This window comes from Tursiops truncatus, chromosome 7, assembly GCF_011762595.2.
Source record: "Tursiops truncatus isolate mTurTru1 chromosome 7, mTurTru1.mat.Y, whole genome shotgun sequence".
Lineage (NCBI taxonomy): Eukaryota > Metazoa > Chordata > Mammalia > Artiodactyla > Delphinidae > Tursiops > Tursiops truncatus.
The window spans coordinates 113,242,232-113,258,428 of NC_047040.1; the positions used below are offsets into that span (position 1 = coordinate 113,242,232).

General features: G+C 49.1%; 1 protein-coding gene across 7 annotated transcripts in view; it reads right to left on the reverse strand.

Annotated features, from left to right (window-relative positions):
* Window positions 1-16,197, reverse strand: part of RALB (RAS like proto-oncogene B) — a 60,478-nt gene that overhangs the window by 5,794 nt on the left and 38,487 nt on the right. For 5 of the 7 annotated variants that reach the window (XM_033860336.2, XM_033860337.2, XM_073807863.1 and 2 more), the window contains 2 exons: window positions 11,390-11,549; window positions 2,157-2,365 (listed from right to left, as the gene is read on the reverse strand). In XM_033860336.2, coding sequence (XP_033716227.1) covers window positions 2,157-2,365; window positions 11,390-11,503 — 323 coding nt within the window. In that variant the 5' untranslated portion in view covers window positions 11,504-11,549. Of the gene's footprint in view, window positions 1-2,156; window positions 2,366-3,614; window positions 3,751-11,389; window positions 11,550-14,034; window positions 14,676-16,197 lie in introns of those variants that run through there. The other 2 variants (XM_033860332.2, XM_033860338.2) reach the window with 2 other exon arrangements.

Genomic DNA, 16,197 nt, shown 5'->3' on the forward strand with positions numbered 1-16,197 from the left:
TTGAAACCTGTCTCTGAGGAGCTTTGCCACACTCTGCATTTCACAGGGGTCCGAGAGCGTGCACTGTGCTTAGAAGTTAGTGATCAGTATACATGGTGAACAGTAAAAACTGATCACATTCTGGCTCGTTAGTCTTGCAGAGCCGTGACTAATCACCTCATTGATAAACATATTGAACGAGAAACAGGAGTACCAAGCTCTGGTCTCTTGTAACAAGCCTAAAAGTTTCAAGGAAGAGAGGGTGTACTGACATTTTGTTTTACGTTGGAGGCTTTCCGTTTGGAAGATAAATGCAGAAATGCTGTTTTACAACTGCTAACAGGCATGAAGCGACTGAGTTTAAGCGTAAGGGCTCCGAGGATCTACCCACACCCGTCTGCTTCCAGCACCGTGGGAAACCGGGGCAGCCTGGGGCTTTTATCGAACTTCCCAGAGTTCAAGCCACAAGCACTAACTTCCCCTTCCTTTTTCTTTTAGGTCATCACCTGTCCTTTCTCTTCTTTCATAATAACCAAAACCCTCCTCCCAGGAGGAGGTAAGGAGGCACGAGCGCATCTGTGTGTGTGCAGTGAGTGGGGGCACAGGCAGCACTTCCTTAATGGGTGACTCACGGGGCCGATGGGAAACCCAAGGCTCCGGACGGGGAAGAAAACAGGGCGGTGAGTGCATCCATCCTGTTCGGTCCTCAAGAAGGCATAACAGCAGGATCGTGTAGATGCAAAGCCAACTGTGCACACGTGGACTATAGCCACTTACAGAAGCTTCTCGGCACATCAGGAAGAGCTACGAATAACAGGATTTCTCACAGGGAGTCCTAGCCGGCTAACAGCTCACGACATACACACCACAGCTGCCGAGAATTGCGTCATCCACCCTCGGGAGGCTTGGGGCCACGAAGACAACAACTGAGGCTCCGCCTGACTCCTCTCTGCCCGTCTCCCCCGAGGCCGCTCCTGAGCGCTGCCCCCCCACCCCCGCCCACCGATGCTCCTTCCACATCCTGGGGGGACGTTTAGCTTCCTCGTTCTCACCTTGGGCTGATGACCTTCATTTCTGACCAGAACTTGCTAAAGAATGAAAAAAGATTACTGGTTGTTTTTTTCCTTTTTAGCTCCCTATTAGACTCTAGTTCTGGTTCTTAGAATGAGAAGTCACCTGGGGACTTCCCTGGCGGTCCAGCGCTTAGGACTCGGCACTTTCACTGCACGGGTTTGATCCCTGGTCGGGGAACTAAGATCCCACACGCCACACGGTGCGGCCAAAAAATAAATAAAAAGTCACCTGGATGGATCTGTTTCTAAGGAGGGGGATGAAAACGCACAAGTGTATAAGAGAGATGGGAAAAGGATGGGGAAAGAGAGAGACCCTTCCCACTAGAATCCCTGGGAGTACTAGGCCCACACAGCTCACTATTTCTTTGTAACAAAATGAACTTCAAGGATCTCGACATACCGCGATGTTAAATAAATTACAGCGGTGGATACTCACCTTGTGCCCACACAGTGAGAAGAGCCTGGGGCCGCCACACCATGAAGGGTTCTCCTTAGGAAATCTAAGTCTAACGTGTCATTTCATTTCATCTCATCCACAAGAGCATTTTCAGGTAAAGAGACAGAACGCTAAGGACACTTGCCCTGGGTCACAGTACCGTGACAGGGCGGGGACTCAGACCCCCCGGGTCTGTGTGAACCTGAAGCCGGTGCTTTCCGCCCCACTTGAGCTAATGTCCCCAAGGGAGCAGCACACGGTCACTCTGACCCAAGGCGTCCACTCTGCCGACATCTGAGGTTTCAGAAGCCTCAGAGTAGAGCAGAACTGTTGCTTTTCTAGCAAAACTGGGAAAAAGATAAAGATAGTTAACGCTTACCAACCCCTGTCTCTCGGGATTTACATGAAAACAGAACTACCGGCTCTTGGCTGTAGGGAACGGCTTCGTCCTCTCGAGGAACAACAGATCCTTAAGATCATTTACCTGTGGAAGTTACAAACCTGAGAAGCCCAAAGAGAGCGTAACAAATGACGAGCTATCAAGTGCCAAGATCCAAAAAGCCCCAGCAAGCTCTTCAGAGAGACTTCGTCCTGAGACGCACTCCACTCAGCCCCAGACTCCTTCCCAGGCTGCCATGAACGGAAGGCAGAGGGCCCCCCGGACGCACCTGAACTCGGCAGTGGCTGTGAATGACTCGTGCTCGGTGATGGAAAACACGAGGAGGAAGCCCTCCCCACTCCGGAAGTAGTTGTCGCGAATGGCCGCGTAGTCCTCCTGTCCGGCTGTGTCCAGGATGTCTATCTGGACCTCCTCCCCGTCCAGGACCACCTTCTTCCTGTAACTGTCAGCCTTGGTAGGTTCATAGTCCTCCACGAACTGGGCAAACGGACGACACGATTAGCAGGTAGCAAAGTTCTAAGACAAAGAACAGCTGCCAAAAACATTTCAATATATGGGTGCTTTGCTTATCATCAACCGCGGCTTTACTGAGCGCTGACGATCATCACACCACGTGTGAGGCACTAAGGACACAGAGAGCTCCTTAGCTAGTACTTCCTTGTTGCTTCCAACTCCACCATTTGTTATTTTGTTTTTAAACAATAAGAACAGATATCCCCACTTTACAGATGAGAAGAGACCAAGCAGAGGGCAGAACGCTTGGCAATATTCTTGTCAGTATAAAATTACAGTTAGGGCTTCCCTGGTGGCGCAGTGGTTGGGAGTCCGCCTGCCGATGCGGGGGACGCGGGTCCGTGCCCCGGTCCGGGAAGATCCCACATGCCGCGGAGCGGCTGGGCCCGTGAGCCATGGCCGCTGGGCCTGTGCGTCCGGAGCCTGTGCTCCGCAACGGGAGAGGCCACAACGGTGAGAGGCCCATATACGGCAAAAAAAAAAAAAAAAAAAAAAAAAAATTACAGTTAAACACTGGCAAGGGTAAGAAACGGGAGCTCTTATTCATAATCAACAGAATTATAAAACTCATCTGAAAAGTAACTGGTCAAGAGGTACTCAGAGGCTTAAATAACAATACAACATGAAAATCTCCAAATGGGTCAAAGATTAAATGTTAAGAATAAAACCCTCAAGTACTAGAAGAAAACATGGGTGAAATCCCTTTATTACCTTGAAGTAGGGAAGGCCTTTTTAACTATGACTCAAAATCCAGAAGCCATGTAAGGAAAAATTGATAAATTAGACTACATAAAAAGTTTTAAAACTTCTGTATGACACAACACGCTATAAACAAAGACAAATGACAAGCAGGGAAAAAGTATTTAAACCCATATCATAGAGAACTATATATTAACTAGAAACAGGGAGGAAAAAAAGATCAACAGGCCGATGGGAAAAAGTGGCAACAGACATAAACAATTCACAGAAAAATACACACATATGATGTTAAACATATGAAGATGCTCATCCTCACTAATAAAGAAAATGGTAACTACATGGAGATACCATTTTTCACCTACCAGACTGGCAAAAATCCCAAAGTGTGACAACACACCTCTTGCACATTGCTAATGGCAGGAGACAGCAGTACAGTCTGTACGGAGACCAACATGGCGACACCTAATGGAGCGAGAAGCAGTCCTCCTCCCAGGAATCTAATCTACAGACACACCTGCACAGCAACATACAAGGTCATCCACTGTGGCACCACGTGTAGCAGCAAAAGATGAAAAAGCACCCAAATGCCCAGGGCGGGGATCCACAGAATGCAATACTATGCAGCTATAAAAAATGAGGGAAAACACACCCTGGGAAGACAAAACAAAACAGATTTAAAAGCTGTTAAACAGGAAAACTGAAGCAAATGAACGTAAATGAATATTATATTGGTAATGTAACCCGACAGAGAAAGAATTAATCCAAGAGACTTTAAAAAAGAATATTTGGATAGAATACATCCCACTAAAAGAGACTAAGGACAAAAAAAATTCAAAGAAATGTTGAACTTCCCTCAGTGGTTATATTATTCAGTAGCAATGATATGAATATTTCAAAGTTATTTTCTTTATATTGCATTATACATAAAATAAATAATTATTTTAATGATAGTATAAGTCAAGATATTCAGGGAAAAAAGTTAATGATAGCAATGTACTATTAAACTTGAATTCATGCTGGTATAACTGGATATCTCCACATGTCAAAGAATGAAGCTGGATCCCTACTTCACATCACATACAAAAACTAACACAAAATGGATCAAAGACTTAAATGCAAGAGCTGAAACCATAAACTCCTAGAAGGAAATGTAAGGTGGAAATCTTCATGACCTTGGATTTAGCAATGCATTCTTAGATATGACACCAAAAGCACAAGCAACAAAAGGAAAAAATACATAAATTGGACTTTATCAAAATTTTAAAATTTCATGCCTCAAAGGACACCACCAAGAAAGTCAAAAGACAACCCACAGAATAGCAGAAAATATCTGAAAAGCATGTATCTAATAAGGAACTTGTACCCAGAATATATAAATTAACTCTTAAAACTCAATAATAAAAAGACAGTTTTAAAATTAAATGAAATTAAATGCCACTTTAAAAATAGGCAAAGAAAAAAAAACAAATGAAGAAAAAATAGACGAAGGATCTGAACAGACATTTCTCCAAAGAAGATATACAAATGGCCAATAAGCACATGAAAAGATGCTCAGCATCATTAGTCATTAGGCAAATGCCAATCAAAACCACGAGATGCCATTTTACACCCATTAGGATGCTATAATCAAAATGATGGACAAAGGCTTCCCTGGTGGCACAGTGGTTGAGAGTCTGCCTGCCGATGCAGGGGACACGGGTTCGTGCCCCGGTCCGGGAAGATCCCACATGCCGCGGAGCGGCTGGGCCCGTGAGCCATGGCTGCTGAGCCTGCGCGTCCGGAGCCTGTGCTCCGCGACGGGAGAGGCCACGGCAGTGAGAGGCCCGCGTACCGCAAAAAAAAAAAAAAAAAAAAAAGATGGCCAATAACAAGCATTGGCGAGATGGCAGAGAAATCAGAACCATCATACGTTGTAAAACAGTGCAGCTGCCATGGAAAACACGGCCTTTCTGTAGTTCCCACAAAGTTAAACACAGAGTTACCATATAATCCAGGAAATTTCCCACTTAGGTGCACACCCAAGAGATTCTGACGTGTCTACACAAAAACTTGTAGACGAATGTTCACAGCAACATTGCTCATAATGGCCAAAGGTAGAAACAATCCAAATATCTATCAATTGACAAATGGATACAGAAAACGTGACATATCCAGGCACTGGAGTATTATTCAGTCATGAAAAGTAAGGAAGTACTGATTCATGCTGTAACGTGGATGAACCTTGACAAATTATGGTTGGCAAAAGAAGCCAGACACAAAATATCACATAATATATGAGTCTATTTATATGAAACATCCAGAACAGACGAAGCTATGGAAACAGAAAGCAGATTTGTGGTGGAGAGGGACTGCCCGTGGGTAAGGGGTGTCTTTCTGGGGGATGAGAATGTTCTGGAAGTAGTGGTGACGGTTGCACAGTTCTGTGAATATACTACAAACCACTGAATTGTACGCTTAAAAGGGTCTATTTTATGATGTGAGTTACATCTCAATTTTTTTTAAGCATGAAGCACTGATACAGCTATAACGCGGATGAACTTTCAAAACGTGATGCTCAGTGAGAGAAGCCAGACATAAAGGTCACACACTGTCTGATTCCACATATGTAAAGTGTCCAGAACAGCACATCCATAGAAACAGAAAGCAGTTGCCAGGCCGGGGGCCGGGGGGTGAGGTGGTAATGAGGAATGGCTGCTACAGTGCAGGGCTCTTCGTTTTGGGGTGATACAAATGTTCTACGATTTCATTGTGGTGATGGCCGCACATCTGTGTGAATACACTAAAAATCACTGAATGGTTCACTTTAAAAATGTGAATTTCAGGGTACGTGAATTCTTCATAAAGCTAGCATTTAAATTTTTTAAAAATTTAAAAATCGAGTTGAAAATATCAATATGAACTTATGGACCCTCTGAAGGACCTTGTGTTGTCAATCAATAGCTACTAATTCAAATGATTTTAAATCTAAAGATAACCTAATACTAAAACTAAAGAGGGTACTTCCCTGGTGGCGCAGTGGTTAAGAATCCGCCTGCCAATGCAGGGGACACGGGTTCGAGCCCCGGTTCAGGAAGATCCCACATGCCACGGAGCAGCTAAGCCCGTGTGCCACAACTACTGAGCACGCGCGCCCCAACTACAGAGCCTGCGCTCTAGAGCCCACGAGCCACAACTACTGAGACCATGTGCCACAACTACTGAAACTCGCGCGCCTAGAGCCCGTGCTCCGCAACAAGAGGAGCCACCGCAATGAGAAGCCCACACACCGCAACAAAGAGCAGCCCCCGCTCGCCGCAACTAGAGAAAGCCCGCGTGCAGCAACGGAGACCCAACGCAGCCAAAAATACATGAATTAATTAATTTGAAAAATAAATAAAACTCAAGAGTCTCTTACACTCACATAACAATCTTAAAATAGAGAAAATATGAAAATTTGCCTATGCTTCACAGCGGTGTCCTCCTGTTAACGTCCTTCCAGAGAGACAAATACATGACCACCCCAAAAAAACCACCGCAACACCCAGTGCGAAGGTCTCCATACACCCTAAAGCACCTCGGTTGCCTGCTCCTGCACTTCCAAGGATGAAGCAGCAAGAGTCCCACCCGCTCCTTTAACGCTGGAAGTCAGAACGTCCCCCATACGGCAGTGGGGAGATGCGTCCGCGCCGGGGAAGGGCGCTCACTGTGGGAGCTTAGATCACAGCCTTGGCATCTCCATTCCTTGTTAGCAGGAGCCACCGCGCCGGCTTGCAGGGCTGCCGTGATCCGCCACAGACGCCCAGACACGCGGTCTAAGCCCAGCCTCTCACGCCTTCCTCGCGAGCGTGGCAGCTGCCCGAACTGACCGTGGCCAGCCTCACCTCACCGGCACAGGCAGGCAGCTAAGCAGTCTTCAAGTGCATCAGGCCAGGGGTTCCAAGGGCAAGCGCTCCCTCTGCCTCACTGGCAGTCCCTTCCCATCTTTCTAAGTCAGAACTTAGACAAAAATAAAGACTTGCGAGGCTGTGGCTGCTTCCGTGATCCAACTTTCCTGGAGATTCCACCACAGAAGCTGAAAGGTTTTTTTTAAACAAAGGGCAAAGCACTGGACCAAGAACAAAGGGTCCGAGTGGCTCGGGAGGTGTCAGCCAACCCGCACCCCGAGCACGGGACTGTTTCCTTTTCTCTGGCCTCCCGGACAGGGGGAGCCACCGCTCCTCGGAACTGCTGGCAGAGCTTCAGGAAAAGAACGACTCGGCTGCAGCTCCAGAGGGATTTGGTAAAGGAGCCCCGGGTGAGTCTGCAATCAGCTGGGCTTGGCCGTCGCCCCTAAGGTCTCTTCAAGCTTCACAACTGTGATTCAAGAGCCAGACCCTTCAACCTCGCGGCCACTAGCCGGGCACCAGGGGCTCAGCAGCCTCAGGTGTTGGACAGCACAGACACAGAACACCCCCTGCATCACAGAAGGTTCTAGCGGGCAGCACCGTTACGGGAATCGACACGAGCACTGCATCTCTCTTCTTCTGCTGCTGTGCTCTTATTTTACCATTCCCTCAATCCTTCAACAACTGCTGCTTTCTGGTCCCCACATACGTCAGCCAGTGGGAAACAGAGACTAAGGCCAAGCACAGCTTCCCCTTGGTTCTCTGAAGAAACTAGGAAGAAGAGAAAAAGCTCTTGATTCTTCTGCACCTCCTCCCCTCCCTCTTGCTGTACACACAGAAACATACACAGGGAAAGTGACACATCCCGTCCAGACTGCCCTGGTCTCCTGCGGTGTCAGCCACCAGGCCAGACAGGATGGCTCCAACCTCACCGCGGAGTCGGGCTCGGGGCCCGAACGTGCTCTCAGATTTGGCACCCGGGGCCCCTCGGTCACCGCGTGGTGGAGCAGCCTCCCCTTCCCTGACGTGGCTCCGGCCAGGCCGCCCCCCAGACAGCAGCGCGACAGACCTTCCGGTCTGGACGACTCTCCCGTGTGGGACCCTCCGGCACACTGCAGCACGTTCGGCAGCATCCCCGGCCTCCACCCACTGGCGGCCAGTCACATCCCCCTATTGTGACAGCCCCAAATGTCCCCAGACACTGCCCGTCATTCAGCGGTGGGGGCAGGACACACAGAATCCCCCCCATCTCCATTAACGCCTGCTCTTCTAACCACGTCTCCCATGCTTTGATCCCTCTCCTCCCTGTCCCTTCCTCCCCAGCCTCTGTTACAGAAGGAAAATAAGGAATCTTTAGGAAGCAAGTCACATTTTTAAGGAAAAACAAATAAAGACTTCCAAGGCAGATTTTGTAACTTGCCTCTCTTCTTTTATGCAAAAACGTTTGGCGTGGGCTTCTCTGGTGGCACGGTGGTTATGAATCCGCTTGCCAATGCAGGGGACACGGGTTTGAGCCCTGGTCAGGGAAGATCCCACATACCCTGGAGCAACTCAGCCCCTGAGCCACAACTACTGAAGCCCACAGGCCCTAGAGCCCGTGCTCTGCAACAAGAGAAGCCACCATAATGAGAAGCCTGCGCACCACAACGAAGAGTAGCCCCCGCTCGCTGCAACTAGAGAAAGCCCAGGCAGCAATGAAGACCCAACGCAGCCAATAAATAAATAAGCTAAAAAAAAAAAAAAGTTTGGCGTAAATTAAACAGATTCTGCTAGATTTCCCCACTTTGGCCCCTAGTGTAAAATAAAGAAAAACAACCCTCCAAAATAAAAGTATACAAATGCTGAAGAGGGTGTGGAGAAACGGGAACCCTCCTACACTGTTGGTGGGAACATAGACTGGTGCAGCCACTGTGGAGAACAGTACGGAGGTTCCTTAAAAAACTAAAAATAGAGCCGCCATATGACCCAGCAATCCCACTCCCGGGCATATATCCAGAGAAAACTCTAATTCAAAAAGATACATGCACCCCTGTGTTCATAGCAGCACTATTTACAATAACCATAAAAAAGAATGAAATAATGCCATTCGCAGCAACATGGGTGGAGCCTAGGTTCTCATACTAAGTGAAGTCAGTCAGAAAGAGAAAGACAAATACCATATGATATCGCTCTTATGTGGAATCTAAAATACGGCACAAATGAACGTGTCTATGAAACAGAAACACCCTCACGGACGGAGAGAACAGACTTGCCAAGGGGGAGGGAGGGTAGGAGAGGGATGGATTGCAAGTTTGGGATTAGTAGATGTAAACTATTGTCTAGAGGATGGATAAACAACAAGGTCCTACTGTAGAGCACAGGGAACTCTATTCAATATCCTGTGATGAACTGTAATGGAAAAGAATATAAAAAAAGAATGTATATATATGTATGACTGAATCACTTTGCAGTACAGCAGAAATCAGCACAACATTGTAAATCAACTAGACTTCAATTAAAAAAGAAAAAAAAGAAATTGGTCATGTAGAAGCATACAAACAAAAAGTTTCTCATGATAAGATACAGTGGGGTGTGACCCAGGGGGAGATGGTCTGGAGGTTTTGGTTCTGGTCTGAAGCTTATTCATTGCAGGGCCCTCTTTTAAGAAAAGAATACAAGATTACACATATAATGGTAAATACAAAAATGATTATCGAGAAGGAGAAAAGAACTTATAATTCATTACACAGTTTTTAAAATACACAAATACTCTGGTGAACCAACCCTCCGGGGCCCCTCGATGGCTCACGCCCTTGTACGGCATTCTCCGCTTGAGCGCACAAGACCCTGAGGCTGGCTTGCAACCAACAGTGTACAGGCAGCGTGATGACACGACCCCGTGACCACGTTTTTGTGCGGAAGGATCCGTCTTATCTACCAGACACTTCCCTGCTGGCCGGGGAGAAGCAAGCGGCCATGGGAAGAGCTGTCTACAGAAAGGACCATGCGGCGGAGAACTGGGGGCGACCTCCAGCAGCCGGGGCCCCGTCCTGCACCCGCCAGCAGCCCGCGGGCTCGCAGGAGGCCGGACACCCTCCCCACAGCCTGAGAGCCTGGGCAGCACCACGCTCAGCCGGGCCAGACTCCTGGAAACTGGAGGTGACGGATGTCCGTGTGGAGATCCGCTCCACGGCAATACTACGAATACCACTCGCACCCCAAATCCAGCAGGGTAACAGTCTTGCTCGTTGAGTGCTGACACACCTCTGCAATACCGTCCTACTCTGTTAGCTGTATGCGTCTGAACTATCTCGTCAGATGCCAGGGATCCTGAAGCACTGGGTTGGCCAAGAAGTTCGTTCCGGCCTCACTGAAAGATGGTCTGAAACACCCGAACGCACTTTTTGGCCAAGCCGACGTTGCCTATGGAGAATTGAAAACTAATTCAGTCCTTCCTCTAGCACAGCTGGTCCGAGCTTTTCTTTCATGACGGTTTAGCGAGGTTTCTTCGGGTGACGTTCCTAGTAAGGGCAGTTTGGGAACTACTGGCAAATTCAGGCCCTGCATCCGTCTTCCCTGTAAGGAGCCGTGAGGCCTGGAAAAACCTTCCAGACCGGCCTCTGACACCGCGTTTGGAGCCGCTGCCCACTCACTTGCCGTGCCGGACGCCTTGGACACAGCCCTCCCCGCGCCCCCATCACAAGGCCAGGGCCCCTGCTAACTGCATCCTTAAGTCGGCTTCCCTTGGCCACATCCCAAAATGTCGCGGTCACTGCAGCACACCCTGTGTGGCAGGAAGCTGGACGGGGCGGAGCCTGGTGGAAAGAGGGTCATCTTAGCTGATGGTGGTGACAGTGTCCTCTGCCGCAAATTCTGGAAGGCACGAGCCGCACAAAGAGGGTGCCAGCGAGAGGCCCCGAGGCTCCGGCTCTGGTCTGGACACGCTGCTGCACTACCAGCCATCGGCCGTCAAGCAGGGGTCAAGGCTGTGCCGTCGCACTGGACTCGGCAGCAGCGCCATCACCCCCAGGAAGTGATGCAAGCTTTAGCTTTACCGGGGGCTTTAGCTTGAACCGGGGGAACCAGAGCAAGGAGAAGAGATGGAGCTCCTAGGGCAGCTCAGCTGTCCCCTTCAGTGCCTGTACGGGCTGGCTGTGACAGCTACGCATCTGGCCCGCCCTTTCGACACCTCCCCCCAGCTCCTGTCATAACACAATGACGGAAACGATGCGAGCAGGGACCCCGCGTGTCCCTGCCTGAGCCGAAATGGCTCGCCTAACATCAGCAGTGCAGCTCTTCCCCTGGTGGGAACCCCCTGGAAAGCTACTCAGAAGCCACCGTAGCACAGTTTGCCCCATGACCCTGATGAGCCCCAGGGAATGGGCCCAGGGACGCAGCTGGAGGAGGGACGTGGCGACAGCAGGCCCGACGGGGAGGCGTGTCTTACCTCATCATACATGAACTGCAAGGTCAGGGCCGACTTGCCCACCCCTCCGCTGCCAACCATGATCACCTTGTGAAGGGCCAGGGAGCTCTGGCTCTTGCTCTTGTTTGCGGCCATCCTGCTGGGTTTCTGCGAAACGCGGCCAGAGGACCGAGACGAAGAGCTGCCAAGGAAGAAGACAGACTCAGAGGCGGTCTGGTTCCACCCAAAGGAAATGACATGACAGCCCTCCAGAAAAGCCTGACCCAGACGTTCCACCAGAGAGGTCATTCTCCCAGGCTCCAGGCAGAGGTACAGCCCCCCAGGCACTGCCGAGTCACAAACCAGAGCTGAGCCGACCCGAGGGAAAGGAGACGGAGAGAAGAATCGGGCGTGCGCACCCGACGCCCCATCACGGGGGGTGGGGGAGGATGGCCCACCAAACCCGCACGCCCTCGACAGAGCCGCAGGGGGTGCGAGCCACGCAGCGACCCCGCGCCAGCTGTGCCACGGGGGCCGCTCGGGGCCCAGCATCTCTGTACCCTCGCTCCCTCCCCGCCCCTCCAACACACCCACACGGCCCTCCCAGCGGACCAAGGTGGGCTCTGAAAAGGGGTGAGCAGACCTGCTTTTAACCATCAGAAGTGAGATAAAGTGAGTAGAACAGAGCAATCCTGGTGGTGGGGCAAGAGAAAGTATTCTCAGTAAGCACATTTAACAGGTACCTGAAACTCGGCATCTAACTAGCCTGACAAGCTTTTGCACAGCAAAGGAAACCATAAACAAAACAGAAAGACAGAATTTTCTCCCTTACAGAATGGGAGAAAATATTTGAAAATTGATGCAAGCGACAAGGGATTAATTTCCAAAATTTACAAACAACTCATACAACTCAAGATCAAAAAAAAACAACTGACCCAATCCAAAAATGGGCAGAAGACCTAACTAGACCTTTCTCCAAAGAAGACACACAGATGGCCAACAAACACATGAAAAAATGCTCAACATCACTAATTAGTAGAGAAATGCAAACCACAACTACAACGAGGTATCACCTCACACGATTCAGAAACGGCCATCAAAAATTCTACAAACAATCAATGCTGCAGAGGGTGTGGAGAAAAGGGAGCCCTCCTGCACTGCTGGTGGGAATGTTAAGTTGTGGCAGCCACTATGGAGAACAGTATGGAGGGTCCTTAAAAAACTGAAAATAGAGCTACCATATGCTCCTGCATAACCCAAGTGCCAATTTTTATTTTAAACGATTTTTATGGAAAATCTCTCTCACAGATGCCACAGCGTAAGGAAAAAGGGCAAGGGCTCGGGCATGTCACGGGCCCAAGTCTGGCTCTGCCATTCGTGAGATGTGGGACCTGGACACTAGTTATTCAGTTTCTCTAAGCCAGTTTTCTTATTTGCAGACACAAGTAAACCACCACCCACCCTGCAGGATTTTTCTGAGTATTAAATGAGATAACACATGTGAAAGATTGAAGCCCTGTGCCTAGCATATAACAGGAACTTAAAAAGGCTGGTTTCCTTCCTATCTCATTTTAAGAGAATTTCTTTTCTCATTAGACACGATGGGCGCCTATTTCTGACAAAGTAACTTGAAAATACCTCCAGTAGAAAAAAAATAAATACACACACACCATTGCATGACAGAAACAACAATATTTTAAATCAGTGATCCCAGCCTCGGTGGCACAAGGAGATCCCTGGGCAGTTTTAAAAACATCCCCAGAGATTCTGATGGAGTTTGGTCTGGGATGCCTGGGATCGGAGCCTGGGCATGAGAACATCTAAAAGCTTCCCAGGTGATGACAGTAGACCTGCAAGGTTGAGAACTTCTATGAATGCACAGCTGGGCTCAAAAAAAATCCCAGTGCTGGGGAGAAAAAAAATCAGAGCTGATATTTCTGTGGTCCTAGGTGGTTGCTGCTCTGGGTAACTTAGGATTTAACACACACACAAGTCAGTCCCTCAGAGACACCAAGAGCCTCGAAGGAATGCACCTTCAGGTAAAGAATGGACGAGTAGGACTTCCCTGGTGGCGCAGTGGTTAAGAACCCGCCTGCCAATGCAGGGGACACGGGTTTGAGCCCTGGTCCGCGAGGATCCCACATGCTGCAGAGCAATGAAGCCTGTGCGCCACAACTACTGAGCCTGCGCTCTAGAGCCCGTGAGCCACAACTACTGAAGCCCGCGTGCCACAACTACTGAAGCCCACGAGCCACAGCTACTGAGCCTGTGGTCCGCAACAAGAGAAGCAATGAGAAGCCCGCGCCCAGCAACGAAGAAGACCCAACGCAGCCAAAAATTAAATAAATAAATAAATATATTTTAAAAAAAAAAGAATGGACGAGCAAAACATCGGTCCACTGTTGGGGAGGAAGAGAGTCCCTCCGCCTTCCTAGGCTCTTCTTTCTGGTCTGGGAATTAAACTGACATGAAACAGATTAACAGGAGAAAATCCAGCAAAGTCTAGTAACACGTGGACCCGGGAGAGACCCAGACAACCTGAGTACCTTGTTCAGACGGCCGAAGCCCTCACCTTGGATACCGTCCTTGCCCAAAGCAGAAGACGATGTTGAGGATGGGCAGAGTCGGTTGTGAGAGGTGACATGGGAAGGCCGGGTAAACAAGGGCAAGGTTCTTCAAGTCCTTACCTTCTCCGCCCCTAGGAGCTGCTAGAGATTCGGTCGTCCTCGTGTCCTGGTACAGCGAGGGGGACGCCCTTGCATAGGGACATTCCCCTGGTAAATGTCCCTGTCTCTTACAAAACGGTGACTCCTACTTGGTTTTCAGAATTTCTTCTACGCCTGCTGTTTCCCGGAAAATAACCAGCTTAAAACTATTAATATGCCAAAGAGACCTATTCTGGGACGGTACCTGCTCCCCTACAGCACCAACAGCGGAGGACAGCAAGGAAGCATGTCTGCCCGAGCCCTGGCCGTAGGAAAGTGTGCCCTGAAGCTGTGACCGCAGCACTCCCCCAAAGCCAGGAAGCAACATAACAAGTAACCCCAGGCTGCTCAGGGTGCTAGGCTACAACCTCTGCGGGGGGACGCAGTGAAGACGGCTCAGGATTCCTACAACCAAGGCCCACGGATAGGGGCCCACAGCTGCGACCTCCGAGACACCTAAGGAAATACCCACCAGGAGGGTCGGCGTCCGTAACAAGTAGGACTTCTCAGGCAGCCGCCATAAAGAGCATCATTTGATCATTTTTAACAAAGGCAGAGGCAAGATGTGGGGAAACTGCATTATCAGGAGGCCAAGCGTTGAACAAGAATCACTCTGAATGTCTACAATCCTTTTTTAAGTATTTAAAATGAAAAGTAATAACAATGTAGGGGAGGAAAAACAAACCCACCTTGGTTCATTGGCTGGGGCCCTTGAAAATCAGGCTGACGAGAGACTGATTAAGGAGAGAAAAACAAACAGAGGCTTCTGAACAGGTGCATCTCACAACCACGCAGGAGAGCGCAGTGGTGGCGGCCCCACGGGGTGGTGGGACTCGGGTTCACAGAGCATCTTAACCAATGAACAACGAATGCTGCAGGGAAGTGACAAGACAAGGGAGGGGGCCTTGCACTTCTGGGAGGGGGAAACTGACGCAGGGTGCGGGCTGTGAGCAAGGGGCGTTACCCCGATTCCTCGGGGGCCTCCTCCGGGTGATTAAGGATCGCCCCGCCCTTCCTGGTGGAGAGGGGAAGGGAGAACTTTTCTTTGTGTCTGTTACTTTTCAGTTGCTTTCAGCTCAAAATAATCCTCATGTCAAAGTGGCATCTTTTGGGGTGACATATTCTGACCCCCCCTTCGGTGCTCAGTAGAAAATTTAGAAAATACACAAAACTATCTTAAAAAATAAGAGAAAAATCCTGTCACCCAGAGATATTCGGTATTACAGCGTTACTTCCTGCCCGTAATTTAATCTGTATATTCTTATATTTTAATCCATATACTCCTATATTTAACATCTTTCTGAGATCATACGTATGTAGTTTTGCATGTTATTTTTCACGTAGTATAGCTACCTGTCTTCTTAAGCAGTGAAGACTGACCATACTCGTAGCTTTCCCGGGTGATTCAAGGATCATCATCACTATGGAAACCAGTCGTGTGACCCGCTGCTCTGGGTGGGATCACTTGTGTGCTGGCTCCCCTCAAGCTGGACCCTCTGTCCACTCTCCCTTTTCTAATGACGTGCTTTTTAATAAGCCTTCTAAGCAATTAACTAGATAATTAAGCACATTTGAATTGTGACTAAAATAGGGTAAGTGGGATGAGAAGCCGGCCTCCCCCGAAGGCTCAGGAAGGCGAAGCTGCTTTGGGCCTAATTTCTGGTCCACAGCTGCCACCACAGGGCCGAGGTCAGTGCCTGAGGCTGGAAACTCCAGACCACCAACCCATCACAGGATTTCTCCGAAGCAGCCTTGCTTCCATGAATTATTAGAGTTGTATGAAAATGGAGAAATCCTTTTCCAGATTAGGGGCAGGGGTGCTTTCAAACACACGTAGACATCTAACTCTGAGCTGTTATTTTCAAAACACAAAGTCAGCTTCCCTAGAAGAAACCACAATAAATGGATTGAAGACTGTTCAACAAATCCACAGATATTTGCCAAAATATCTGTGCTCAAAGCTCAAAAACTGAAACAACCATGGTGGTTCTTTCCAGCCTGTATAACCCGTGAGCACTTGACACGCGGAGGGCAAGGCAGGAGAGTCAGCCTGGACCGATCCTGGAAACTGCAAACCTCCAGGCTCCTGAACCGGAGATGATAAACCCCTATTTGTTTAGACCATTCTGAGTCTATTGTTACTTG